This window comes from Cupressus sempervirens, chromosome 11 (assembly GCF_028749045.1).
Source record: "Cupressus sempervirens isolate cs-2001-9-10 chromosome 11, ASM2874904v1, whole genome shotgun sequence".
Taxonomy (NCBI): Eukaryota; Viridiplantae; Streptophyta; class Pinopsida; order Cupressales; family Cupressaceae; genus Cupressus; species Cupressus sempervirens.
Window position 1 is genome coordinate 484,848,341 of NC_143128.1, and position 27,338 is coordinate 484,875,678.

The 27,338-nt window shown below is 32.6% G+C and overlaps 1 protein-coding gene across 2 annotated transcripts; it reads left to right on the forward strand.

Moving 5' to 3' along the window:
• Positions 1-283: 283 nt before the first annotated feature.
• LOC149530487 (uncharacterized) lies at positions 284-2,970 on the forward strand. 2 transcript variants are annotated; one of them, XM_089809329.1, is made up of 3 exons: positions 284-1,051; positions 2,552-2,623; positions 2,742-2,970. In XM_089809329.1, the coding sequence occupies exons 1-3, from the start codon at positions 329-331 to the stop codon at positions 2,868-2,870; spliced, it is 924 nt and encodes a 307-aa protein (XP_089665455.1). In that variant the 5' UTR covers positions 284-328; the 3' UTR covers positions 2,871-2,970. The 2 variants fall into 2 exon arrangements, with proteins under 2 accessions (XP_089665455.1, XP_089665457.1); XM_089809331.1 differs by having other exon boundaries at positions 2,748-2,970.
• The last annotated feature ends 24,368 nt before the right edge of the window (positions 2,971-27,338 follow it).

A 27,338-nucleotide genomic window follows, 5' to 3' on the forward strand; every position in this document is an offset into this window, starting at 1 on the left:
CAGCTAAGGCAATCAAATCCATTTGCTCGTATGGATTGACGAAACAAATGGTAATGGAGGTCAATTTCTTGCAGTGGCGAAAGAATAAAATTCAACGAGGGAAATAAGAGAAAATGAAACGAGAATCAGCCAGCAACTCGGCATAAACTTGCAATTTACGAGGAAAACCGAATAATGGGCGCGGAAGTTTCACGCAGAATATAAATGATCTTGCAACGTGTCTGAAAAGAAGGATTTATTCCACTTCTTCCTCCATTATAAGCCCATCTTCTCCATTTCATGTAGAGAGAGAGAGAGAGAGAGAAAGAGCAAGAAAAAGAGAGAGAGAATGGCAGCCCAAGTCCCAGCAACCCCAGCAGAGAGCATGGCGGCCCCAGCCACGCCCACAAAGCCCACATCTTCCCTCACCATAAAATTAATGGTGAGCAAGAAGAGCAGGCGCATAATGTACGCAGAAGCAGGAAAAGAGTTTGTAGATATGCTCTGCAGTATTCTCACTCTTCCAGCGGGAGTCATTGCAAAACTTGCCCTTCGCGGCGACAACACCGCCAAACCGTGCTGCATAACAAATCTGTATAACAGCGTGGAAGCTCTGTCAGATTCTCTCATGAAAGTCGACAAATCTGTCCTCCTCGGCCAAAAAGTATTCTCCGCCATTTACACCAATGATGTTCTTAACATTAAAGCCCCCGCTCCTCCTCCCACCGCTAAGCCCGCCGAGCCCCCCAAATATTATATCTGCAGTAACGCTGGCTCCACGAGTTACAAGCACTATCTTAGCCCCCAGTCTGGAACCGTCAGGTGCCCCTGCGGTTACTACGTTAACCGCGAGGTTTACTTTGTTGATCGCCCCGCGGACTCGACCCCGCCACCTGCTGCGACCCCGACTGCTCAGGGTTATGTCAAGAAGCGTGCTAATTTTGTGATCACCGATGATTTGAGTGTTCTTCCTGTTGATTCCACTGCCACCATTGTTAATCTGTGGAATAAGATTCAGGTCAAAGAGCCCACCGAGTTGGAAGAGAAGAATGTTACTGTTGGTGCGGCTGAGGTATGATTTGTTCATTAGTTTATGCTGTTCATTGGCTTGATTTGATTACCTAATATATATAGGTAAATGTTCTTGGCTTGATTTGAATATGTAATATATTTGTAAAAATTTGATTGTAACATCAAATTGTAAAAATTGGCAAGTTAATTTATTGTGGATTGTGGGGAATTTTGTTTTTAAGTTGATTGTCTTTCTTAGTTTAAGAAGAGATTATTTCTATCTGATTTATTTTCATGATGGAACATTTATGGGGTTATGAAATTGAATGCTTTTGCATTATTTTGAAAATTATTGTTTCTAGTTAATGTATTAGATGATGGATCAAGAAACTTATGGTTTGTAATTTTGATTTTAATAAATTGAATATAGGTTTATGTTTTGAAACTAAATAAAATTATATAGACTATATGAATTGAATTTTGTCTAGTTAATTTATTTTTTATTAATGTAGAAATTGATTGTTTTGATTAAGTTTGATTAGAAAAAGAGTTCGAATCCAACAAAAGTAACATCTAACAAACAAATTAAATAGGATTTCGTGACTAGTGAATTCAACCAACAACTAAAATTACTAAAGTTTAGAAGTAACACACGGGAATTTAATTTGAATTGAAACTACTTCCTTTCACTTCTCATTGAGTTCTTTGAGATGAAGTTGTTTGTCATAGTAGGGCCTTTGTTCTGTTGGGATATGAAGTTCAAATGTCATGTATTTTGTTATACTATGAATTATATTAATAGATTGATTCGCTTCTTGAGTGTAGATGTAGACAAGATTTGTTGAACTGGTGTTTTGTATTTTGACTTCCTTGCTTATGTTTTATTCCATTTCTTTGCTCGTTTTATATTTACACTTTCACCCGACATGGGTCATTAGTTTAGGAAATGATTGTTTCTAGCTAATTTTTTAATAAAAAATTAGGGAGCATGAAAAAGTTGATTAAAAGTCAAATTTATAAAACAATAAGTTAATTCATCATAGGATACAAGAGTTTCTTGCATTGAATCATTTTTCCTTCTGTATAGAAAATGGTGTTTAATTAAATAATGGAATATAGAATATGATGATGAGACTTTGATGAAAAAATAAATTATATGAAGTTGAATTCATAAACTAGCATGTCAATCTATCATACACTCTGAAACTTTGATTCATTTAATTGTTTCTTCTTTAATTTAAGAATAAATTCTAGGTCATGAAACATGATGAAGAATAGTGACAAAAATTTAATATATTTAATTATTTCTTCACATAAGTCTAACAAATTAGATTTGTATGTTAACTTGAATGAGTACGAAAGATTTTGAGATTGTTTAAAGCAATCATGGTTTCCACTATCATACACTCTCAATCTTTTAATTGTTTCTTCCTGAACTTAAGAATAAATTCTGAGCCATGAAACATGATGAAAAATAGTGATGAAAATTTTATAAATTTAATTGTTTCTCACATAAGTCTAACAACTTAGATTTGTATGTTCACTTGCATGAGTATGACAGGTTTTGGGATTGCTTAAAGCAGCCATGGTTTCCACTACAGCCTTGAATGATGTGTTCAAGGTGCAAACAAAGGTAAAGGTTATCTTTATTTTATTAAAAAACTAAGACAGAACTTAAATTACATTTAAAAGTATGTATAATTTGAAGAATTTAAATTACGATTAAAAGTACATATATTTCCTTTTTCAAGATGCAGCCTATTTCGTCAGCGGTTCCAATGGACACAGACTCTGCTCGAGCAGTATTTCAAGAATTTCTGCTAAAGTTGATGAAAGAAGATCCCAAGTTATTTGCCAAAACATTTGCTAGCACAGCTTGAATGCTTCCTCGTTATACCAGACTTTATATTATAACTAAATAAACTAATTGTCAATAAACTTTGGTATTATTTATACAATCATTTCAAACCATCTTATCTATTGAAAGGTTATTAGTCTTTCTTGTAGTGCTAGTTATTATTAATCATTGCATTATTGCTAGTTATTATTAATTGTTGCATTATTTTGTGTAGCAATTTTGATTTAGTGGTTTGTTGATTAGAATATTGGTATATTGTTTCTATTTATATAATATTTGTTTAATAATAGTACAGTAAATGAAATTGATTTTATTAGATTCATATTAGTTAATTACAATTATGATCTTAGTATTCTGATTTTTAAATGTGTAAGAAATTGATCCATTTAATAAAACTTAAATTGTATGTAATAAAATTTATATTATAATGCAACAAATTATACATGGCAATAATATGCTAATAGATATGATGCAAATGTTTCATATTAATATGTTCATTTGAGGGGACAATTTCTAATAGTCTTCCATAACTACATAATATGATGAGAATAATTGATCATAACTTGATCTACACTATAGGATTTAGGGTGTAGCATAGGGTGCTTGCACACTATCCCCTACATTATTTTGAAAAGAAATTATTGACAATTCTAACACAAATCTGATATACATTAAAAAAAGATGACTTGGATCATGTTGTTCATTAATTTCAATAAGTACAAGGACAACATTGGTTTATAATAACAAAGGAGATTATACATCTTTAAATCATTATTTTTTAATTCTTATGTGCATCCATATTTATTTTCTACAACTAAAATTAGATAATTTAACCTAATTGATTCCTATAAAACTTGTAGAAAAGTATATAAGTTTTTATTACAAAATAGTTGATATTGGAATAAAAAATTAAAGATGTACATCTTTTATCTTTGTTGATTTTTCATTAGAAAATAAATAATTTCTCACTTTTTGGTTTTTGAAAATAAAATAGTAATGGTCAAATTTTTAACTTCTCCCTTTATAATTTTTCTTTTAATGAGCTTTACATTATCCTATGGGATAAATTAAACTCATTTCTTTTTCTACAAAGAACCTTTTTGGGAAATAAGAGCATGAGATTATCATGTTTTATTTTAGGCATCACAATTTAAGCAAGGTCTCTATTTGAATGAAGTTTTTTAGGTTATAAATGGTAGCTCTTAATTGCATACATATGCCTTCTAGAAATATTTTTATCGCATGGATGCATTGCATTCCATAAAAAATGTTTATTTCTTGCTTTCTCTTTACACCCATTTTGGAGTGCTTTATATATAGATAGGATTTAGAAACTATGTATTGTGAAAACTTTTTTTTTTTCCTCATCAAAACCACCTTGACATCTAGACATGTTATAACTCATTCTACTTTCTTAGCCCTCGTATATGGTTTAAGTGATGAGGAAGACTATTTTGTCAAAATGATTTATTTTTGCTCATTGAAACCATCGTGATAATGATATGTACTTATATCTCATTCCACTTTCTTGGCCATACTATATATTATAGCTCATTCCACTTTCTTATTCTAAAATTACTAGGAAAAAAACTTAAATCTCATTTTTCCAAGCCTCAACATTAGTAGCAAATCTAATATAGTTATCAACACTTTAGGCCTCAATTGGACTTATTCAAATTTTAATCTCAACATCAACTTTAGGATTGACTTATTCATCAATATAATTTTTAAATTTATTTCATTTTATGATAATAATTAACCCTCTACCAACTTTCTATCTCATTTGATGGATTGCAAGTACTACCAAATAGGTATTTGTCAAATGTGTCTTCCTTGAGAAAGGGAAATTTGGGAAGAGAAGATGAGAGAACAACTTGATACAAAATGAACACAACAAAAAGGGAGACTTATATTATCTATAATAAGAATCTATTAAATGCATTAAAATCATAACATGCCCAACTGCAAGCCATATGGGCTACAATCTTGCCAAATTCTAGAGAAAAAATCTTCTCACAGTACCTTCTCCCAAACTCTACCAATAATTGTCTTTACACCTCAAGAATGGACCTTAAGTAACTTGTCTAAGGTTTAAGTTTAGGAATACATTTTACATTTTGAAATTTGGAATTTGGTGCCAAAATAAAGCTTTTAGAAGTCAAATAAGAATTTGATGCAAAAATAGAAAGTTCCAGAAAAGGTAGTCCAACTTTTGGGAGGCACAACTTATGATTTGGGACTTCGATTGGTAAACTATTTACATCCATGGAGATCTCTCCAAGAAATCTATAGCCTTACGAGTTTCCCACTGTTGACCCCATTCTTTATTTTACATGGATGTTTAGTGCCTCAAGGTGAACTCTAAAGCATTCTTAGGAGATCCTAAAGCATCTTAAAAGTGTAATAACTTTCAAATTGTGAAATATTTTGACATGATTTTTTTTTCTAGAGAACCTAAATTTTCAGTCAAGATATTCCCTCTAATTCATACCCTCTGACTCTTTGTAATTATGTCTTTATTTAAATTTCATTTTCTACATTTGCATGCATTTCAAGGTGTACAAAAACACTAACCCAAAAAAGTAACAATAGAAATATGATATTTGGAACCTATATTTTACTCAAATGGGTATCCATAAATGAAAACACATCAAGTAGAAACTATCTCTAACCATATTTGTGGGTGATACAGAATTGCCCTTTACATTACTAGATGCTCCTGCATCAAACACCAAGGGTAATTTGAAAAGTGAGCCTATCACTTCTCAGTTGATTGAGGAAACCCCAAACGATCAACCTTTTCCCTAGATAACCAAGTTGAGTCTTTCATAAGTTATTGTTTCTACTTCACAAGACACTCCTCATATTGCATGTTTCTAAAACTCCTTCCCACATAGCTATTTGGGATTTCTTAAATCTCCTCCTCATAGATAGGAATCAAATACAACTCAAGTATCAGTTCCTCCTCTGTACCATCATCATGATACTATGGTAAGTCTACAACTTTTAAAATAGAATAAATGTGGATCCCATCTTGTAACTCCACCTCATATGCATTTCCTAAATCCTATTTTTTCAAAATCTTGCAGGGACCAAATTTTCTTCATCTTTAGCTTGTTGTAGGTACCCACTGGAAACCATTATTTTCTCAAGTACACCAAAACCTAATACCCAACTTGGAACTCCTTATGCCTCCTCTTTTGACCTTCCTTAGCATTATACTACATGTTTATCCTGGTGATATGTTCATGCACTTTTTTATGTAGGTTCCTAACATGTTCAACAAAATCCTCTACCTCAGCACTAGTCATGTCTCTTTGCTTCATCTTCCCTAATTATAGTGAAATCCTTGGACTACTCTCATACACAATTTGGAATGGTGACCTACCGCTACTCATGGTTACTAAATTATTGTACATGGATTCTTTTAGTGGTACAATTATATCACATCCCTTGTGCATATTACCTACTAAAAACCTTAGTAGATTAGCCATACTTTTATTCAGTACATTATTTATCTCATCAATTTTTGGATGATGTGGAGAACTAAACTTCAACTCTATCTTCAACTTCTTCCACAAAGATCTCCAAAATTTCCCAACAAACTTAGTATCTTAGTTTGAAAAAATACCCTTTGGAAGACCAATATGTAGCCTCACCCTCTATCCCAAAAAAAAAATTGTACAGTGAACCACATCATGGGTCTTGTGGAAAGGAATAAAATTGATGTAGGAGCATCTTGGGTCTTGGAGCGATCTTGTCGGAAATATAGATGGAGTAACTGAGAGGGAGGGTGAATCAGTTACCACAAAAACAAATCCATAGATCTCTTAGATGTCTTAAAAACTGAGTTACTGATGTCACTCGATAGTCACACAAAAAAATTCTATAACTCAGTAGATGTATGTTATCTTATTACTGATCTTTAAGCATTCACAAATATTTAACATGCATGCATAAAAGAAATAAAATCTACACAAGAGACCAAAATTAACATGGAAACCCAATATGGGAAAACCACCAAGTAACTAGCTACTAATTTTAACTCTTCTAAAGTGAGCCCTATTAGCAGCCGACCCTGTTAAAGGTTACAAAACACACTATTAGGTGTGACCTTGTTAGAGGATTTAATCACCCTGCTAGGAGTGGCCTTGCTAGAGGACTTAAGAACAATTCAATAGAATTCTCCACCTTGTTAGAGGATTTACAAAATGGTTGTTAAACCAACTCTGTTAAAAGATTTAGGAATCACTACTACAATGATGAAAAAGTAACAATGAAGTGACTTGAATGAGATGAAACTGAACTTTGCAATTATAGATCTCTATTTTGCTTCACTAGATCCTCTTTGATAAAATACATGTTTGCTCCTCCTCAAGGATATCTAATCCTTCTCCAAAATTTTCTCACACTTTCCTCTTCAAACAATTAACCCACTTGCATGCTTGCTCATTCATTCATCCATTCATACATTTGAGTTGACAACTTGACCTTTTATTTATACCACTCAGATTATCAAGTTAGCTCATTTACAAGTTACAATTATCAATAATTATTACATCAGTCGGCTACATTCATTATATGAGGCAATTAAACTATATTTCCCAAAACAATGAAATCTTTCATTGGCCAACCCTACTCGGTAAACACTCTAAATTTTGTAAAATCCTTTGGAGACCGAGTGAACTTGGTAAACATTGTCTTTCCTTTTCTGACCTTGTGAGCTAGGTAGAAACTAACTTCTACCATAGAATCCTTCGATGCCTAAGTGAGCTCAGTAGAAATTGTTTCCATAGAGTAACTTCCAGGAATGCTCAGTAGACTCTGTAATTCACTTTGCTAACCAATTGAGCTTAGTAGACTCTATAGTTTTCTTTGCTGACCAAATGAGCTTGGTAGAATTTTTTTGATAACTAACATGACATTTGTGTAACATCAAAGACAACACACAATTGAACAATTGTATCCAACAATCTCCCTCTTTGGCATTGATGGCAACACAACATGTCATAGCAGAATGAAATTTGACAACAAGTCTTTTTCTGATAGAATATTTCTCCCTCTTAGATTTTATGCCACAAACTTCTCAAATACAGTAATCTCACTCTATGAAGGAATTACATAGCTTCTTTTCCAAACAAAAAACTCTTCACAAACAAATTCAAATTTTAGAAATATATGATAGTATACTCTCCCTCTTTGACAACACATGCCAAAGACAACACAAGCCAAATGAATAACAATGTACCTTAAGTACTAATTCATATGCAATATTCCCATGACTATGTTGCATCAACTGAATGATCTTCAACTTAGTACCTGTTGATGCATCACTACAACTTCATTTTAGTGAGCTTCAGATAGGGGAATGACTCCTAACTTACCTCTTAGATACAAGAATGCATCCTTAGGTAATGGCTTGGTGAATATGTCAGCAATTTGTTCTTTTGTATGGACATATTCCAATCTAATCTCCTTGTCCTACACCAATTCTCTAACAAAGTGATACTTTATTGCAATGTGCTTGGTTTTTGAATGCATCACTAGATTTTTAGATATGTTGATTGCACTTCTATTTTCACAAAACATAACAACAGGTTCTTTGATCTCCACCTTCATGCCTTCCAATAACTACTTGAACCAAACAATAGTGGAACATTTTACTACTGCCACGACATACTCTGCTTCTACTATAGATTGGGATGTACAATTTTTCTTTTTACTTGTCCAAGAAACCAACCTCTTTCCAAGAAAGAATAATCCTCCATTTTTACTCTTTCTATCATCAATGTTTCTTACCCAATCAGCATTAGTAAAAACTTTCAAATCTAGATAACCTCCAAATTTGTACCATAATCCATAATCTTTAGTGCCTTTTAGGTATCTCGTGATCCTTTTGATTATCATCATGTGATTCTCTCTTGGTTTTTCTAAAAATCTTGCTACAATACCAACTACAAGAGCAATATTTGGCCTTGTATGAAGTACATATTGCAACTTTCCAGTCATTGATCTATATAATGTCTGATCTACCTCCTTTGATTCATCATCCTTGGTAAGCTTTAGTCCAATGCACATAGGAGTTCTAACTAGTTTACAATCTTCCATACCAAACTTTTTGAGTATCTCCTTGATGTATTTAGATTGAGTGATGTAGATAGCATTCTTACTCTACTGAATTTGAAGACCAACAAAGAATTTGATCTCACCAGACATTGACATCTCAAATTCCTTATTCATTTGCTCTGAAAATTCTTTGCATAGATCATAATTTCCTATAAATAAAGTGCCACCCACAAATTTTTTTTCCAAAACAATCTTGTTATTTGGTCCTTCCTTGATATACAAGCTACTATTATCATTAGTTCTTTGAAAACCAATTTGAATAAGATAGTTATGCAATCTTTCATACCATGCTCTAGGGGCTTGTTTCAGACCATACAATGCCTTATGTAATTTGCAAACCAAGTCCTTCTTGTCTGGACCAAAAAAAACCTTCAGGTTGCTCAATGTAGACTTCATCCAAAATACCATTGAGAAATGTAGATTTGACATCCATTTGATATACCTTAAATCCTTTGTATGCAACATATGCAAGTAAGGTCTTGACACCTTCCAATCTTGCAATAGGAGCAAAAGTCTCTCCATAGTATATTCCTTCTTCTTGACAGTAGCCTTTACATACCAATCTATCCTTGTTCAAAAATACCTTACCATCTTCATTCAATTTATTTCTAAATACCCACTTAGTTCCAATCACATTTTTATCTTTAGGCCTAGGTACAAGATTCCATATTATGTTCTTTTCTATTTGCTCTATCTCTTCATTCATAGCCTCAATCCAAATTTCATTTTCTAATGCATCTTTGACATTTCTAGGTTCAAAATCAGTAAGTAAACAAGTACCTTTCAGCTTACTTCTTGTCATAGTACCTTCAAATCTATCTCCAATAATCTGATCTAGTGCATGATGTCTCCTAACATACTTGGCTAGTACAAGTTCCTTGCCTTTTGATTGAGTCCCACTATCTTCATTTTGAATTTCAACTTCAAGTTCTAGCTGATCTGACTATTGCTCTGGTCCTTCAAACTTGGTAGGCATTGGCTCGGTAGCATCTAAATGTGACTCGGGTTCTTGTAGTTTGGTTTGAACTTCTTACAACTTGGTGACTAAAGACTTGAGAGTGGAAGTTTCCTAATTGACAGATGTATCTGGAACTATATCTAGTTCACTAAAAACAAATCTCCTGTAATCTTTTGGTTCCTTTTTGCTTTCTTCTTCAGTCCTTTATGCAAACTCATCAAATTTCACGTGTGCACTTTCTATGACTTTGTGAGTAGAAAAATTCAAACATCTATATGCTTTGCTCTTATAAGAATATCCAAAAAATATTCCTTCATCACCCTTTACATCAAATTTACCTTTTCTAGATTCTTTCAGAATATAACATTTACTTCCAAATACTTTTTGGTAACTTACATTAGGCTTATAGCCATACCATAACTCATAGGGGGTTTTGAATGATTCCTTCTTTAGCTGTACTTGGTTCAAGGTATGAATTGCAGTTTTGATAGCTTTCTTCTAGTATTTGATAGCAATGTTCTTTTCAATCATTAAAGTTCTTGCACAGTCCATGATAGATCTATTCCTTCTTTCAGCTATTCCATTTTTCTTGGGAGTTTTAGGGGCTAATGCCTATCTTTTAATTCCCCTTTCAATGAAAAAGTTATTGAACTCATGGGAGATGAATTCACCACCTCTATCTAACCTCAAGCATTTCAGTCTTTTCCCTATTTACTTCTCTACTCTGGCTAAATACCATTTGAACTTCTCAAATGCTTCTGATTTCTCTCTCAGATACATGGCAGTCATCATTCTAGAGTAATCATCAACAAAAAGAGTAAAAAATATTTCTCCAGTATAGCTTTCAATTTCAATAGGTCCACACAAATTAGTATGCATAATTTCTAAAACTTCTTCAGACTAATAGTTCTTACTTATAAAGCTAGTCTTTCCCATCTTGCCAATCTGACAATTTTTGCATAGACCAACATCAGGTTTCTTTATACTAGGAATGCCCCTTACTTTCTTAAATTTTCTTATTTTCACCAGATTATCAAAATTCACATGACATAACCTTTTGTACCATAACCAACTTTCTTCAACTTGAGCAAAAAAGCATGAACATTCACCAAGTTCAAGATAGAACAAGTTATCTTTTGTTTGTATGCCTAATCCAATTAACTTTCCTTTGTCATCCAGCAGTCTTGCTTTTCCATGCATGAATTCCACTTTGAATCCATTGTTGATTAGATGTGCCACACTTAACAGATTGTCTTTTAGTCCTTCAACGCAATAGGCATTATCACATATAAGCTCTTTGGTTAGTGAGATTCTTCCTCTTCCTTTTATGCAACAAGTTCATTATTATCAAATCTCACACTACCACCATCATAGTCTTTAAAATATTCAAACTTTGTTTTGTCACCAATCATATGATGACAGAAACCACTATCTATGATCCATGTATCATTTTTTCTCACATGAGAGATAAGTGCCATTTTATCTTCCTCATCATTATTAGATTCATCTTTCATAGAAATGTAAACAATTTCATCTTCACCATCATCAAAACCATTAGAATACTTAGCCATGAAACATGTTTTCTTACCTTTGTCCTTGAATGATTTGAAATCTTTCTTTCCATTGCACTTGTGACCTTTCTTCTCATCCTTGTTTTGCTTGTTTGGGCACCTAGCAGCAATATGACCAATTTCCTCACATGAAAAATAGATTAGAAGAACCTTACCTTTGTATTTTCCTTTGCCTCTAGAATATTTTCTTGCTAGTAGAGCTTCAACCACCTCAAGATCATTGTCAGAACTCTATTCTAATTCTTCTTCACTTTCTGACTAAGAATCCTTTATCTTCTTGCCCTTTTCTTTGAGTGAAATCTTGGCTTCAAATGTTCATTCAATGTTCTTGGAAGCTAGAACATAGTTGTCATAGTTATCTAGCTCAAATGCAATCAATCTTCCTACTATGGCTTCTAAATTTATCTTATGATTTGCTTCACATCTTCTTTCTTGAATTGCAAAAACTCTAATTGTATAAATGGGAAGTAATGTTCTAAAAACTTTACTTACAACTATTTCCTCCTCAATGTCTCCTCCAGAAGCCTTGATTGCACTGATGACTACTTTAACTCTTTCAATATATTTAGCAATGTTTTCATCCTCTCTTATCCTCATCTGATCAAATTGTCCTCTTAGACATTTTTCTTTGGCTCTTCTCACATTTTCATCACCTCCATAGATATCTTTCAGCTTGTTCCACATTTCAAAGGCACTTTTGTAGTCCTTGACATCATCAAATTCTTCATAGCTTAGGGTAGATGCAATGTCTATCATCATGCTATTATGAGTCTTCTTCTCAACAATGTCATTGATAGATAGTGTACCAGAAGGAGTTACATATGCTTCATCAAGATATTTCAATCTTGTATCTCCAATAGAAGCCAAATGGAGTCTCATGAGACCTTTCCATGTTGAAAATTTATAAGCCTTGGAATTTACCTCTTGTAAGACATCCTAATCTTTAGCTTAGATCCTTGAAATCTTTCTTGCAAGAAACAAAAGCTCTGATACCAATTATTGGAAATATAGATGGAGTAATTGGGGGGGGGTAGCCACAAAAAAAAATGTTGTAACTTGGTAGATGTATGTTAACTTATTACTGATCTTTAAGCATTCACAAAGATTTAACATGCATGAATAAAAGAAATAACATCTACACAACAGACACCGGATTTAATGTGGAAACCCAAAATGGGAAAAACCACCAATTAACTCACTACTAATTTTCACTCTTTTAAAGTGAACCCTATTAGGAGTCAACCCTTTTAAATGTTACAAAACACACTATTAGGTGTGACCCTATTAGAGGATTTAATCACCCTACTAGGAGTGGCCTTGCTCAAGGACTTAAGAACAATTCAATAGAACTATCCACCTTGTTAGTGGATTTACAAAAATTTTGTTAAACCAACTCTATTAAGAGATTTAAGAATCACTGCTACAGTGACGAAAAAGTAACAATGAAGTGACTTGAATGAGATGCAACTAAACTTTTTTATTACAGATCTTTATTATGCTTTACTAGATCCTCTCTGATCAAATACACCTTTTCTACTCCTCAAGGATATCTGACCCTTCTTCAAAATTCGTCCACACTTTCCTCTTCACACAATTAACTCACTTGCATGCTTGCTCATTCATTCATCCATTTATAAATTTGAATTCAAAACTTGACCTTTTATTTATAGCACTTAGATTATCAAGTTGACTCATTTACAAGTTACAAGTATCAATAATCATTACATCTATCAGCTACATTCATTACATGAGACAATTAAACTTTATTTCCCAAAACAATGAAATCTTTCATTGGCCGACCTTGCTTGGTAAACACTGTGAATTTTGCAAAATCCTTTGGAGATCGAGTGAACTTGGTAAACACTATCTTTCCTTTGCTAACCTTGTGAGCTCAGTAGAAACTAACTTCTACCATAGAATCCTTCGACACCCGAGTGAGCTCGGTAGAAACTATTTCCATAGAGTAACTTCCAAGAATGCTCGGTAGACTCTATAATTTGCTTTTCTAACCAACTAAGCTTGGTAGACTCTGTAATTTTCTTTTCTAACCAATTGAGCTTGGTAGACTCTATTTGATAACTGATATGACATTTATGCAATATCAAAGACAACAAACAATTGAAAAATTGTATCCAACAAATCTTGCATTAACCAAAAACATTTCCTTTTTCCTCTATCATTCTTCTATGAATATAAAGTAGTTATTGTTGCTTTTGGTTTCATGTTGTATGGAATTAACATCATGATGAGGACCTATCCTTGATCCTCATCCTATGTGTGCAAGCCTTGATCATTTATATTTCTTGAGTTTTGTGTCATTATTTGTGGTCTGTGTTTCCTACGGTGTTCATTTTGTGAGGCATGTTATTTCATTTGGCACAGTTTAATATGTGTATGTGGTGTGTTGCATGGTTAGGATTTGACTCATAACATACTTTTGAACCCACATCTTAGGGTGTGTCATTCCTTTTTTATATTTGTTATAGTTTTAATTCACTCTTCCAAGGTTGGACCTATAATGTAATTAGATTCTTGACTAACCAACTTCAAGCTTAGCTGGCTATATAAGAAGCTTGGTTAGATGTAGCAAAGTGGGGACAAATAGAAATAGTAAGATTTAGGTTAGAATATAGGAGATGCGAGAAAAGGCTCTAATTTTGTATAATTCTTTTTTTTTTAAGGTCACAACTCGAAAGGCCTCATAGTTGGGCATGTTATGGTTGTTCTTTATGTGAAGTAAAATAATCACACCTAAAATATGTTGCATCTAGCCTTGTGTTATCTTTGGATTCATGTGGTTTATGTATAGTTTCTATGTTTTACTCTTACCAATGGTAGAAGGCTGTAGTTGAGTTTATTCTATATGTTTTAGTTTGTCTCTTCTTGTACCTTCCTTTGTGTCAGGTGGTATTAGAGTGAGGTTTCTTTCTTAAGGATTGATTTTTGGATAACTTTAGTGGATTAGTTGTAAGGTGGCATATCTAAAATCTAGGTTGTAACTTGCATAAGGTTACAATCTTGTAGGAACTATTGTCAAGATGGTTTGTGGTAGAGGAAATTAGACAATGTTATAATGGATATGTTGAGGAAGATTGAAACCAGGCTTGAAGTTGTGGAGATAGCCTAGAGAAGAGGTGTACATCTTGAATATTTTAGTGATGAAGAAGAGATGACACCTAATCCTAATCCTAAACCTGAAGATGAACAAGATGAAGAAGGGCTTATGAGATTTTTTTTCTAGGGTGAATGATAGACCTACTATCAAAGTTGTTTTCTATGATGGAAGACTTAAAATTGATGTAGTATTAGATTGGATTTCTAAAATGGAAAACTAATTTGAATATGAAAGTACTCCTAATAAAAAGAAGGTTAAGATAGTAGTCACAAAGTTCAAAGTTCGTGCTTCTCTTTGGTAGGGTTATTTACAAACCAAAGGATGGATGAAGATGCTTGAAAAGATGATGAAGAAATTTCTTCCAGTAGAATACCAAGTTATTTTATTGATGAAGATAAAAAAAATTCAAAGAAAAAAGACACGAGTTAGAAGGAATATACCGAGGAATTCTACAAGTTGGATATAAAATCTGGACATGTGGATGATGAAGTTAAGAAAGTGGCTAGGTATCTTAATGGCCTAAGGACATCAATTAAATATGAGATTGGCTATTTTAAGGTAGATAGTCTATAATAAGCATATCAATATTCTTTGAAGGTTGTGATGGGGACTCAAAATTGCATTCATGTTTTGAGTACCATTCCAAAATTTCAATCATTTTGAGCCCCTATATGTGATTTTTTTGCATATGTACCTAATTGTTATTTTGAGGCCTGAGAGGTGTTTTATGTTTCTATCACCTTGCATTCAGCATATCCATATGTCCCATGATGATAAATTGTCATTCTGTGAAGTTCTATTTTGAGCAATGTTCAATTTTGCCTTTTTGCTTAAGTGTCAAATAGCAATAGGAAGCCTAGTTTGCATTTGAATATCCCACATTTGATTATGTTTCATGACTCACCACTCTGGGATTATTTATTAAGCATATTGAAGAACCTATGTTTCAATTTTCAAGTCATTTTGATATGTTTTGACTAGGTTTTCAATCCCTCAAATTTGGTTACTTATTTGTGTCATGATGATGCAAAATGCCCTAAATTCTAGGAAGCGTTGTTTGACTAATATAAATTTTACCTAGTTGACCATACTAAGAAAATTCCTTTTTCATTATATTCTATAGGTCACACACTTTCTATGTTTCATATTTGAACTTATGACGAATCTATTTGATCAGTTTTCAAATGTGATTTCGAATGCAAATTATAAAGTTTTGCTAGTGTCAAGAAGTGCAGATTGATCAGTACCCTTGTTTGGGACATCACAACTCTGAATCCATGATAGATGAGATCAAATGGTCTATACCATTGTTATAATCCAAAATTACTACAAGTGTGCCAATTTTTAAGTCTTGACAAATCTGTCTACACACTTTCCCAAGTCCATTCCAATTGTGAAAACCACAGTTTTGCTCATTTTTCCAATATTACAATTCTGAGTACCCCACTTTGCATGCTTTCCAAATGCAGCCAGTTATTTATCATGAGCCCAAATTATATAATTATATTCTTCTCATGATAATATACTAATGCCTGTATTTTTTGTTCTTCCAAGTATTTATTTGCTCTGTTTTCGAAGCCGAAAGCAAATACACTTTCCAATTTTCTAACATGTTGATTTGCAAGTAGTTTTGAGTGGAAAACTTTGAAAATCAATATTTTTTGACCCCAAATTCATCATGAGATGAGATCTGATAGGGTGCAAGAATGCAAAACAAAGAATCAATATGTCAGTTTTCAGAGCTCAACCAGGTGATTTAGTCAATTTTTAAAGCTAGCCTATAGGTCACCCAGGCATAAAATCATAGTTTACACAAAGTGGTTGGAATGATTTTTAAAGATTTATTTAGTGTTTGAATTTGGATCCAGTCAATGCCAAAATCTTAGTGGATCAATTCTAGGAATCAAGTGTTATGGATCAAAAAAAATTAGTTAGACCCACTTTGGGGCCCAATTAATTCCATCAGATAAATATGAGTGTTGTGGAATCCTAAAGGTTTCTTTATGTTTAAAGTGTTTTTTATTTGTAAAGAGGTGATCATGGGAATATAAGTAAATGGTTTTGATCGACCTCAACATTACAAGCATTGATAACAAGATTAGGCAATTTTAGAACCAAATAAGTGGGTTCTTGGCCATAGTAAGGAGGTTTTCTTTGCAATCTTGGCATAATTTTATATCTACACATTTCAAGGGATATTTTCATGCAACCAAAGGAAGGTGTAGACCAAAGGATAATTTGAATTGAACTCATAATTAGTACAGGGTTTTATGCCTGGGAAGTATATTTTAATGGAAACATTTTTCATCTACCCCTCAATCTTAAATAGATTGTCTCACTTTCGTATTTTCTGCTCAACAAAAGTTTGGGTTGAAGCTTCACATCAAACATAATAGGAAGACAATGTATTTGTTTAGAGAAGCATTAGTAACATTTCCATTTTTCAAATCTCTTATTCAAAGCGGGCATCCCTTGTCCTCAAATTTACAAAATGGAGGGAGGCTTTTTGATGCAATAAGCAATATGGTCAAGAATAGAACAAGCATCGTGGAAGGGAGTAGAGTTACATGTACATTGAAGAAGAGCTAGAGAAAATTATCCCATGTGAAGGAGCAGAGCTCCATGCAAGAGTAGAAGAGAATCATCTTGAAGGAGGGGGCTACAGACCCACAAGCTCAAAAGGAACACACAATAGATAAAATTAAAGGCAGGAGAGGGCAGAAGGATCTGGAGGTGCATGGAGATTTGGTAGGAGATTAAACTTTCCCAAAGAAAAGGAACAAATGCCTCTGCTCTCAATAGCCTTTGCATCCAAAATGAAGAGTTAGTGCACTCCAAGCAAGATGTTGAAGACTATCAAGTTAGCCAAATGTTGAGGTTGCTCCTAGTTATCCTCCATATCACCAAGTGATTATAATGGAAGTGGTCTTAGGTTTGAAGGAGTGGAATGAATCGCGCAAGTAGGTGATTATAAAGGTTTTAATCCCACATTACTTATGTCAAAATTGTTTAAGGTGATTTTATATACCATGACTCTATGACATGGTCTCCAAAAGACACACATCTTTTAAGATGTCAGAGCTCATGTATGGAGGGGCCCACCCATATAGTAGTTAGAGGTCAACAAATTTTGACTAGCCTTGTGTAGGAAGAAGTGCTACATGACATCTCTTGGTAGTCCCATTGTAATTTTGGAGGGTAAAGTATGGAGACATGTGATGCTATGAGGATGGCATAAGATTGGAGGAAACCCTAAGAGATAAGATATTATGACAAGATTGAAGAGGTATGATGTTACATCACTATCATGTGATCAAGGAGGAAAAAAATGAGAGTTAAATGCCACAAAATTCATCATTATAGTATGATCATAGGGAGAAATGTAAAATGCTAAGATGCTATGATTTTGGGAGATTGATCGTAAGATCGTGATGTTGGTAGATCATGAGAGGAAATTTGATACCTTAAGATATTACAGAGTTGTTGAGGATCATAAGATTGGGGAGGTAAATTATTAATGTTAAGATGATATAATTTGATCATAATATCATAGAAGCATAATATCATAAGCTCATGTGGTTGTAAGGAAGAATTTCAAATGTTGAATATGGAGATGTAGGGCCTACCCATGTGAAGTGGCAAATGGGAAAATGACTAGTGGTACAGGAGGATGCGATGAAGCATAAAAATAAATTGAATATTCAAATTCAATTGTATCTGAGTGCTCATCATTTGAAAGGTGAAAGATTTAAATTAATTTAATGATATTATATAGTTTTGACTATATAGAATTTTAATTTTTTCAATTTAAATTGCTTTGTTCATGGCTGAGGGCCTAGATTTTCAAATCAACTCCAAAGGCATTATTTTTATCAAAAAGATGTAGTGTAGTATGCTATTGGAATCAAGAGAAGATGAATTTTTCATTTATGCAATCATATTTTACACAGATCTTTTTTGGAAGAAGCTATAGGGAATTTTGTGTTTCTAACGTAGTCTCAATGATATTTAAGATTTGTCATTTTGGAGGGGAATAAGATGATTATGATCATATTGAGATAAGATTAGATGCACTAATGACCATAAAGAAAGAATTAAATGTTTTAAATGGGAAGTTGTTCAAGATAAGGTTTTTGTTCGCAAAGGCAGTTGGAGTTTCACAACTAAGAGTAGATGTAGACAAACCAAATCAAATTGAAATGTGTACACATCTTATCAGATATTTGGCATTCCTTCATAAAGGGGTTTCCTCATTAACTTTAAGGGGGGTATATCAAATACTCTACAAACATAATAATGAGTATTTATTGTTATTAGATGAGGGAGGAGATTAGTTCTACAACATTAGAAAGGAGAGTTTCAACAAGACACATGGCAATATTAGAATCTAATCTAGGAGCCTTCTTCTTGTCTATATATCTCTCCTTTTCTCTCATTGTGCGGCTTCTAATCTTGGACTTGTTTTCACTATTTTATGACCAATCTATGGTTCTAATTTGATTGAAATTTCTTCCATAGCTATGATACCAAATTTTCTCAACACTTTCTCTAATATGAGAAATAGTTGTATTTTCTTCTGAGAATTAGTCAATACAGTCATCCATTGTATAATTTATGAGTTTTTGCATACATTTAGTATATTGGTTTCAAAGAAGGTAATACAAAGGTTACTAAAAATGTTTCAATCTGAACCTTGTCTCCTCTTAATGGTTTTTGTAACTTTACGTTGATATATGTACAAAGTGCATACTGTCTAGTTGTAGCTTGGATTCAAAGTTGTAAGCCATTGTGTAGTTTGTTTTTAGGTCAAAGACTTAAGTAAGTTGCTTAATATACATTAACAGAGTTGCAAGGTCATGGGAGGGAATGTGAAGTATGAGTGTCATTTTGAAGATAGATGTACATTTATGAAGTGAATAGATAGATCTAATATCTAAGTGCATTAGTGTATCTTGGGTATCTTGGTGTATGTTATGATTCAGTTGATGCCTAATGGATAAAGGATTGATTAGCTTGACAAATTGCATGTTCTCTATTGTTTCATATTAGGGTTATGCTAACCCAAACTTAATTTAAAGATCCATTTCCCTTTCTATTTAAGAGTTGAAAAGAAGTTTCCCTTAGTTTATCAAATTCATGTGTCATTTTATTAATTATTTTGTGTACATGAATGTTCGCATAAACATAAAAGATTCAAGGGTTTTTATTTGTTATATAGATTTAATTATATGCCTTTACACTATTACCATATAAATTATTTGAGGTCCACCCACCTAGGTCTTGCAGAGCCTGAAGAAGAAAATTGAGATTAAATAGCCTTATAGTTGGCCCTAGTGTCTAAATAGGTGCATTGACCATGGTAATTAGCTACCCCTAGGTGTATGTGTTCTTATCACTGGGTTATTTTAAAACTATTAATTTAGAAGCTAATGGGATGTTGGAGAAGGATTGGTAAAGAAACATGATCAAAGATAGAGAGGATGAGATGGTAGATTTTTGCGAAGTAGAGAAAGAACATATGGAGAGGTAATAGATCTAGCAGTGCAATGCAAGATAATACAAAGATGTAATGGAAGGAAGAATCTGCTAGTAGAAAAGGTAACAACATTAGGGATATTTATATTGGTTATAGTAAGAATAGTAATGGTGGAAAAAGAGAAGAAATATTTTGGTTTAAAGGCATTTGAATGTACTAAATCTAGAAAGAAGATTGGAGGTAGTAATAGAAATATTTTAGCTTGTGAAGAAGTTGATGAAACACCTTATGAACCTAAAAATGGTGAGAATCTAATGTTTATAAGAATCTTGTAGAGTGAGGAAATTGATGGAGAACCTATTTTCAGAAGTTTATTAAAAATCATATGTAAGATAGCTGGAAAATGTTGCAAGATAATCATTGATAGTGGAAGTTTGGATAATTTTTTATATGAGGAGTTGGCTAACAAATTGGAGTTCCATAGATTGAGACATCCTAAGCCTTACCATGTTTCTTAAATCTAGAAGGAGCATAAATTACTTGTAAGTGAACAAAGTCTTGTCAATTTTAAAATTGGAAAGTATTAGGATAAAGTATTGTGTGATATTATGCCTATGGATTGTTATCATATTTGTTTAGGTAGACCTTGGTAGTATGATAGAAAAGCTTTACATGATGGTAGATTGAACCAATATACTATTTGGGTTAATGGAAAAAAAAAAAAAAAAAATTCCTTTGGTGGAAAAGTTTGATGAAAATCAGTGTACCACAATTAGACTATGCTTGACTAAGGGTAATAATTTTGCAAGAGAAATGAAAGAACAAAATATTTGTTACACTTTGATTCCTATAAAAACCAAGAAATAAGATGAGTTAGAATATACATCTAAGATTGAACTTTTGTTGACTTAATTTCATGACATCATTTATGATCATGTACCTAATGGTTTTCCTCCTATGGGAAATTTAAGTCATTTATGGATTTAATACCTAGAGCTAGTTTTCCTAATAAAGCACCACATAGGTTAACACTTGATGAAAAGATTGAGTTGAATAGGAAAGTGCAAGAATTTCTTGAGAAGGGTCTTATTAGAGAAATTTTAAGTCATTGTGTCATACATGTGTTGTTAGCATCTAAGAAGAATAGAAATAGAGAATGTGCACTGACTCTAGAGCTATAAATAAGATAAAAGTGTAGTACAAATTTCCTTTGCCTATGATGGATGACATAATGGGTATTTTAAGTGGAGGAAAATATTTTTAAATGATTTATTTGAAGAGTGGTTATCATCTGATTAGAATCAAAGAAGGAGGTGAATGGAAAATTTCTTTTAAAACTAATGAAGGTTTGTATGAGTGATTAATTATACCCTTTCATCCAAATAATGCACCTAGTACTTTCATGAGGGTAATGAATGAAGTTTTGAAGAAATTTTTGGGTAAAATTGTGATTGTATATCTTGATGACATTTTGATATTTAGTAAGAGTAAGGAAGATCATCTTGAACATAAGAGCCAAGTACAATAGAAGTTGAAAGATGAAAATTTACTAATGTTTATTCATGAAGGAAGAGATTGTATATCATGGTATTGTTATTTCAGCTAATGGTTTGAAGATTCATCATAAAAAGGTAAGAGTTATTCTTTATTGCCCTACACCATAGAATGTGAGAGATGTAAGATCATTTCATGGATTGGGAAGTTTCTATATGAAGTTTATTAGGAATTTTAGCTCTTTTTGTAATGCTATGAAGGAAACTATGAGAGGCGATAAATGATTTCAAATGGATAGATGGACCAAAAAAGAGTTTTGAAACATTAAAACAAAAGCTCCAAAATTACCTACACTTGCTTTGCCAGACTACAATAAAATTTTCCAAGTTGAATCTGATGCTAGTGGAAGTGCAATAGGAGTTGTTTTGAATCAAGAAGGAAGATCTATATCTTTCTTTAGTGGAAGTTGAATGATGCTAAGAGAAAATATTTAGTTTATGATTAGGAATTTTATGTTGTTGTTCAAGCTTTGAAGAAATAGAGACGTTATTTGATTCTTAAATATTTTTTGTTGTACACTAACCATAAAGCTTTGTAGTATTTGGAAATTTAGAATAAATTGAATCAGATACATATTAAGTGAGTCAATTTCTTGAAGAATTGTCCCTTTTCATTGAAGCATATAAGTGAATAGTTAAACAAATTTGTTGATGCCTTGAGCTAAAGAAGAAATTTATAAATAGAGATGAGAATTGAGGTACTTGGTTTTGATGACTTGCAACATTTGTATAAGACTAATCCTAATTTTTTGTAACCTTGGAAATGTTGTAAGCAGAAAATAGTGATTGATAAATGGACTGATTATTTCATTCAAGAAGATATTTTGTTTTAAGGGAATTCAATTATGCATGACTAGAGGATGTATGAGAGAGAACATAATGAAGGATAAACATAGTGGTGGACTTGTTGGATGTTTTGGGATTGATAAAATAGTGAAACTAATTTCATATAGTTACTTTTGGCCACAAATTTATAAGGATGTTCAATGTTGGAAACTATAATTGGAACAATTATTATGTTTTCATTGGTGCCAAACCTTATTGGTAAGATAGCTTTCTATCTAATTTAAGTGTCATATCTTAATGGTTGATGAAAAGGATTTGAGAAGTTGGTCATAACAATAGCACCTAGAGGAAAGGTTGAGTAATGTGAAGAAGCTACAATAGATACTTGATTAGCTAGACTTTGACAAGATAAGGTAACTACAATTAGAACAATTATTATGTTGTCATTGGTGTCAAACCTTATTCATAAGATAGTTTTCTATCTAATTTAAGTGTCATATCTAGATGATTGATGAAAAGAAAAGGAGAAGTTGGTCATAACAACAGCACCTAGAGGAAAGGCTGAGCTATGTGAAGAAACTACAATGGACACTTACTTAGTTAGACTTTGATAAGATAAAGTGATTATTTAAATCATTCTACAAGTGAAGATGGAAGTTGTACTAAATCCTTGAAAAAGTGATCAAAGATTAACCAACTGCATAGGCTTGACTAAGCAAAAAATAAAGAGATCAAGGAACTTGCAATGTTTGTCGAGTGATGCTAATATCAACTAAGTGCTAGTATAAGATAAGTGTAATAAGTCTTGATCAAGCATCAATATTGACCAAACATTAGTAAATATGTTGAACAAGAATGTTAGTAGAGACCGAGTAACCCAGTGATGACCAAGCATCAGAACATAGTGTTAGTCAAGGGATAACATTTTGATAATTTATGAGATAATCATGATTTTCATCATACAAAGCTCATTTCTTGGAATATGTAAAGCATGTTTAAGATAAGGATTCCTTGAACATTCAAATCAAGGGAAACCATGTTTGTGGCAAGAATTCAAGGAAAAGTTTGGAAAATTTTCTAGAATAGAAAGGAGGAGATGAAATATTGGAAGGATTCAATGAATCTAACAAAACCCTAAGATTTATGGTGTTCTTTATGTAGAAAAATATCAAATTACCTATTTAAGGAGTTGTAAGGGCTAGCTTTAGGAGTTGTTGAGGTTAGAAAAGTTGGTGAAGACCTAACAAGGTTGGAGCAATTGTTGAAGCTATTCATTGGCAAACTCAAGAAGGAGGTTGAAAAAGATTTGTAAGAGGTGTGATTGCTTGAAGGGTTGTCAAGCATATCAGAGACTAAGATGACAATGAAGGGCAGTCAGTGGATCAACATGTGACTAAAGTGTGATCTATATTTGCAAAGTGAGTTGTATTTGCTGAATCAAAACCTATTGTCACTTTCTAACCATTGTATAATTATTGAAGTCCCTTAATCAAGGTTGACCTAATAGTCATATTTAATCTTTTAATGAAGGTGGAATTATAATAGAATCTTCTAAATTCCTTCAACAAGGCCACTCCTAACAGGGTGATTAAATCCTTTAACAAGGCCACATTTAGCAGTGTGTTTTGTAACCTTAAACTAGGTTGGCTCCTAACATAGCTCACTTTAGAAAAGTAAAAATTAGTGACATATTGCTCATGGTTTTTCCCAAATTGAATTTCCACATTAAATCTTAGTGTAAAACTTGTGTGGATGTTATTTGTGATGATTTAAAGTTAATTTTTTACATTCTGCAAGTCTATTATATTTAGGATAGTGGACCGCTAATTTATGTTAAATAAAGTTTACAATAGAGATAGAGTTAATGGATGTTAAGATTTGAAGTAGTTGAAGTGTTTATTTGTTCAATTGGTACATCTAGACCTTGGATAACTAATTCACCCTCCCCCCAATTATTCTAAGCATTCTAACAATTGGTATTAGAGAATTGGTGCTTGTAGAGAAACATTTGAAGGTACTTGAAGCTAAAGATCAAGATGTATAAGAAGGAGGTGCCAAGATTCAACAAAGAGAACTTCCCTGCATGAAAAAAATTGATGAGACTACATCTAGCATGAATTGGTGATGGTGCAATACATTTTCTAGATAATGCATATGTGGAGATAACAATTCTTCCTCTAACAGCTCAACAGTTGAAGGAGAAGTAAGAACACAACCAAGCTATGTTGGAGATTGCATCACCCCTAAGCTAGGCTAAGTTTGATGACATAAAATATTTTAAGAATGTAAAAGAAATTTGGGACACACTACAGACCATCTATGGAGGAGACAAGAATGTCTTAAGGTAAAAATTAGAGAGCTTGAGAGGTAAGTTTAATGAAATGAGAATGATGGAAGATGAAAATATTGTTCAATATTGTGGAAGAATCAAATGTTAAATCTATAAGAGGAGAAAATGGAAATATTGATGACGAGATTGTGATCAACAAGGTATTGAGATCTCTACTTCCTATATATGCTATTAGGGCTTTTGCAATATAAAAATTGAGATCTAATCCTAGTAATAACCTAGCTTTAGAAGGTGTGATTGGTAGACTTACTACTTTTGAGATGTCAAATTTTGATAGCTTCATCCCTGCTACTATTGAATCTTCTTTTAAGTCATAATTGGTTCTAAGTAAGAAAGGAAATGGAGAATGCATGAAAAATGGCAGTGATGTTTCTAATGATGAACTTGATGATCTTGAAGCATTGATGGCTAGAAGACTTCCAAAGGAAGAGGAAAATACAAAGGTAAAATTCCTATAATCTTCTTTTCATGTAACAAAGTTTGTCATATTATTGTAAGATATCTTGATAGAGACGACAAGGATGAAAGAAAGGAAAGCAAGTACAAAGAAAGAAGAGATGACCAAGACAATAGGAGAAATAAGGACTACAAAGACAAAGGTAAGAGATCTTGTTACATTTCTCAATAAGAAATTGATAATGAATCTAAAAGTAATGATAAAGAAGTTGTCTATGTTTCTATAAAAGAAGATTTTGATAAAGATGATAAAATTGCATTAATCTCTTATGTAAGAAAAGGTGATAGGTGGATAATTGATAGTGGTTGTTCACATCAAATGACTGGTGATAAAAGTAAATTTGAAACCATTGGACTTTACAAGGGTAGTTGTGTTAAGTTTGGTAACGATGCACCATGTCTTGTACAAGGTAAAGTATCAATACAATTGACTGATAAGATCAAGTGTGAAAATGTTTATTGGATTGAAGGACTTAATTATAATTTGTTGATTGTTTCATTGTTTAAAAATTAGGATACATGACTAAATTCCATCACAAGAAGGCCAAGATATTTGGTGTTGGTGGTGAACTAAATAGAAGTGGTTATCAAACAAGAGGTAACTTGTTCTATCTAGATTTATCTAATGAGACATGTGTGTTTTCATAGTATGAAGATATATGGTTGTGATACAAGAAGTTATGTCATGTGAATTTTGACACTTTGGTGAGCATTAGTAAGATGAAAAGAGTACGAGGTTTTCCAAAGTTGAAGAAACATGATAATGCTATGTGTACACAATGTCAATTGGAAAAAATAATAAATTCTAGTTTCAAGAGCAAGACATATTTATCTAATGATATTTTGGAATTGGCTCATACTAGCCTTTTTGGACCTATGATGTTCAAAGCTACTGTGGAGACAAATATTTCATTCTATTTGTTGATAAGTATCCTAGGATTATGGCTATAATGTTTCTTAAAGAGAAATTTGATGCTTTTTAGTTGTGTAAGTTGTATTTGGCTTGAGTTGAAAAGAAAATAGGTAAGTGTTTGAAGTGTTTGAGATCTGATAGAGTTGGAGAATTCATCTCTAACGAATTCAATATATTCTACAATAATAGAGGAATCAAAAGGAAGATTTCAACACATAGGACCCCTCACCAAAATGGATTAGTTGAAAGGATAAATAGATCAATTATTAATTGTGCTAGAAAACTAGTGATGGAGAAGAATGTATAAGAAAAATATTGGAGAGAAGTTGTAAGTACAATGGTTGATACTCTGAACAAAGTGCAAGTCAAGAAAGGTACAAATGTTACACCCTTTGAACTATGATATGAATATGCAGCTAAGTGAAGCATTTTTAAGTATTTGGATGCAAATTTTATATACTAAAGGATAATAGTAATGAAAAACTTGATGCTAAAAGTGATGAAGGCATATTCTTAGGATATTCCACTAAGAGCAAAGCTTATAAGTGCTTGAACTCTAACACTAACAAAGTTGTGGAAAGTACAAATGTAAAAGTTGATGAATACGTAGAAAAAAATTGAAGTTGAATGAAAAAAGGGGCTTGAATATTACAAAATAATCATATATGTAAATGAAAGTATTCCTTTCACCCTACCTAAGAAAGAAAACATAGCTACAAATCACCAACAAAATGTGAATGTCGAGTTGCAACAACTAGTTGCCAAATAGCAGACTATGGGTATCGATCAACAACAAAATGATGTTGAAGAAAATGTAGAAGATATTGAACACTAGGAACACAAAGTCAAGCAAGTAGAAGCTAAACTTGAACCTGAAATATAGAGACAAAATGAACTCAAAATCATTTTTCAAGATGAACCTATAGAAGAAGAAAGAAGGAAAGAACCTATTTTAGCAAAATATGTGAGAAGACATCATGCACCTAAGAAAATCATTAGTGATAAAGAATATGGAGTTATGAAAAGAAAAAGACTCATAAGTGAGACATGATTACTTTGTGTGTTTGAGACCAAATATACATAAAAAATAAATCTTTGGAGAATGAGGATTAGATTCATGCAATGAATGAATAAATGAGAATATAGAGAAGAACAAAACATGGACATTGGTACCTAGACCTAAGAA

Excerpts from the sequence above, each read along its gene's own strand:
- LOC149530487 (XM_089809329.1), top strand. The coding sequence starts at position 329 with ATGGCAGCCCAAGTCCCAGCAACCCCAGCAGAGAGCATGGCGGCCCCA. Across the intron at positions 1,052-2,551 it reads TTACTGTTGGTGCGGCTGAG|GTTTTGGGATTGCTTAAAGC; the intron begins GTATGATTTGTT and ends TGAGTATGACAG. Across the intron at positions 2,624-2,741 it reads TGTTCAAGGTGCAAACAAAG|ATGCAGCCTATTTCGTCAGC; the intron begins GTAAAGGTTATC and ends TCCTTTTTCAAG.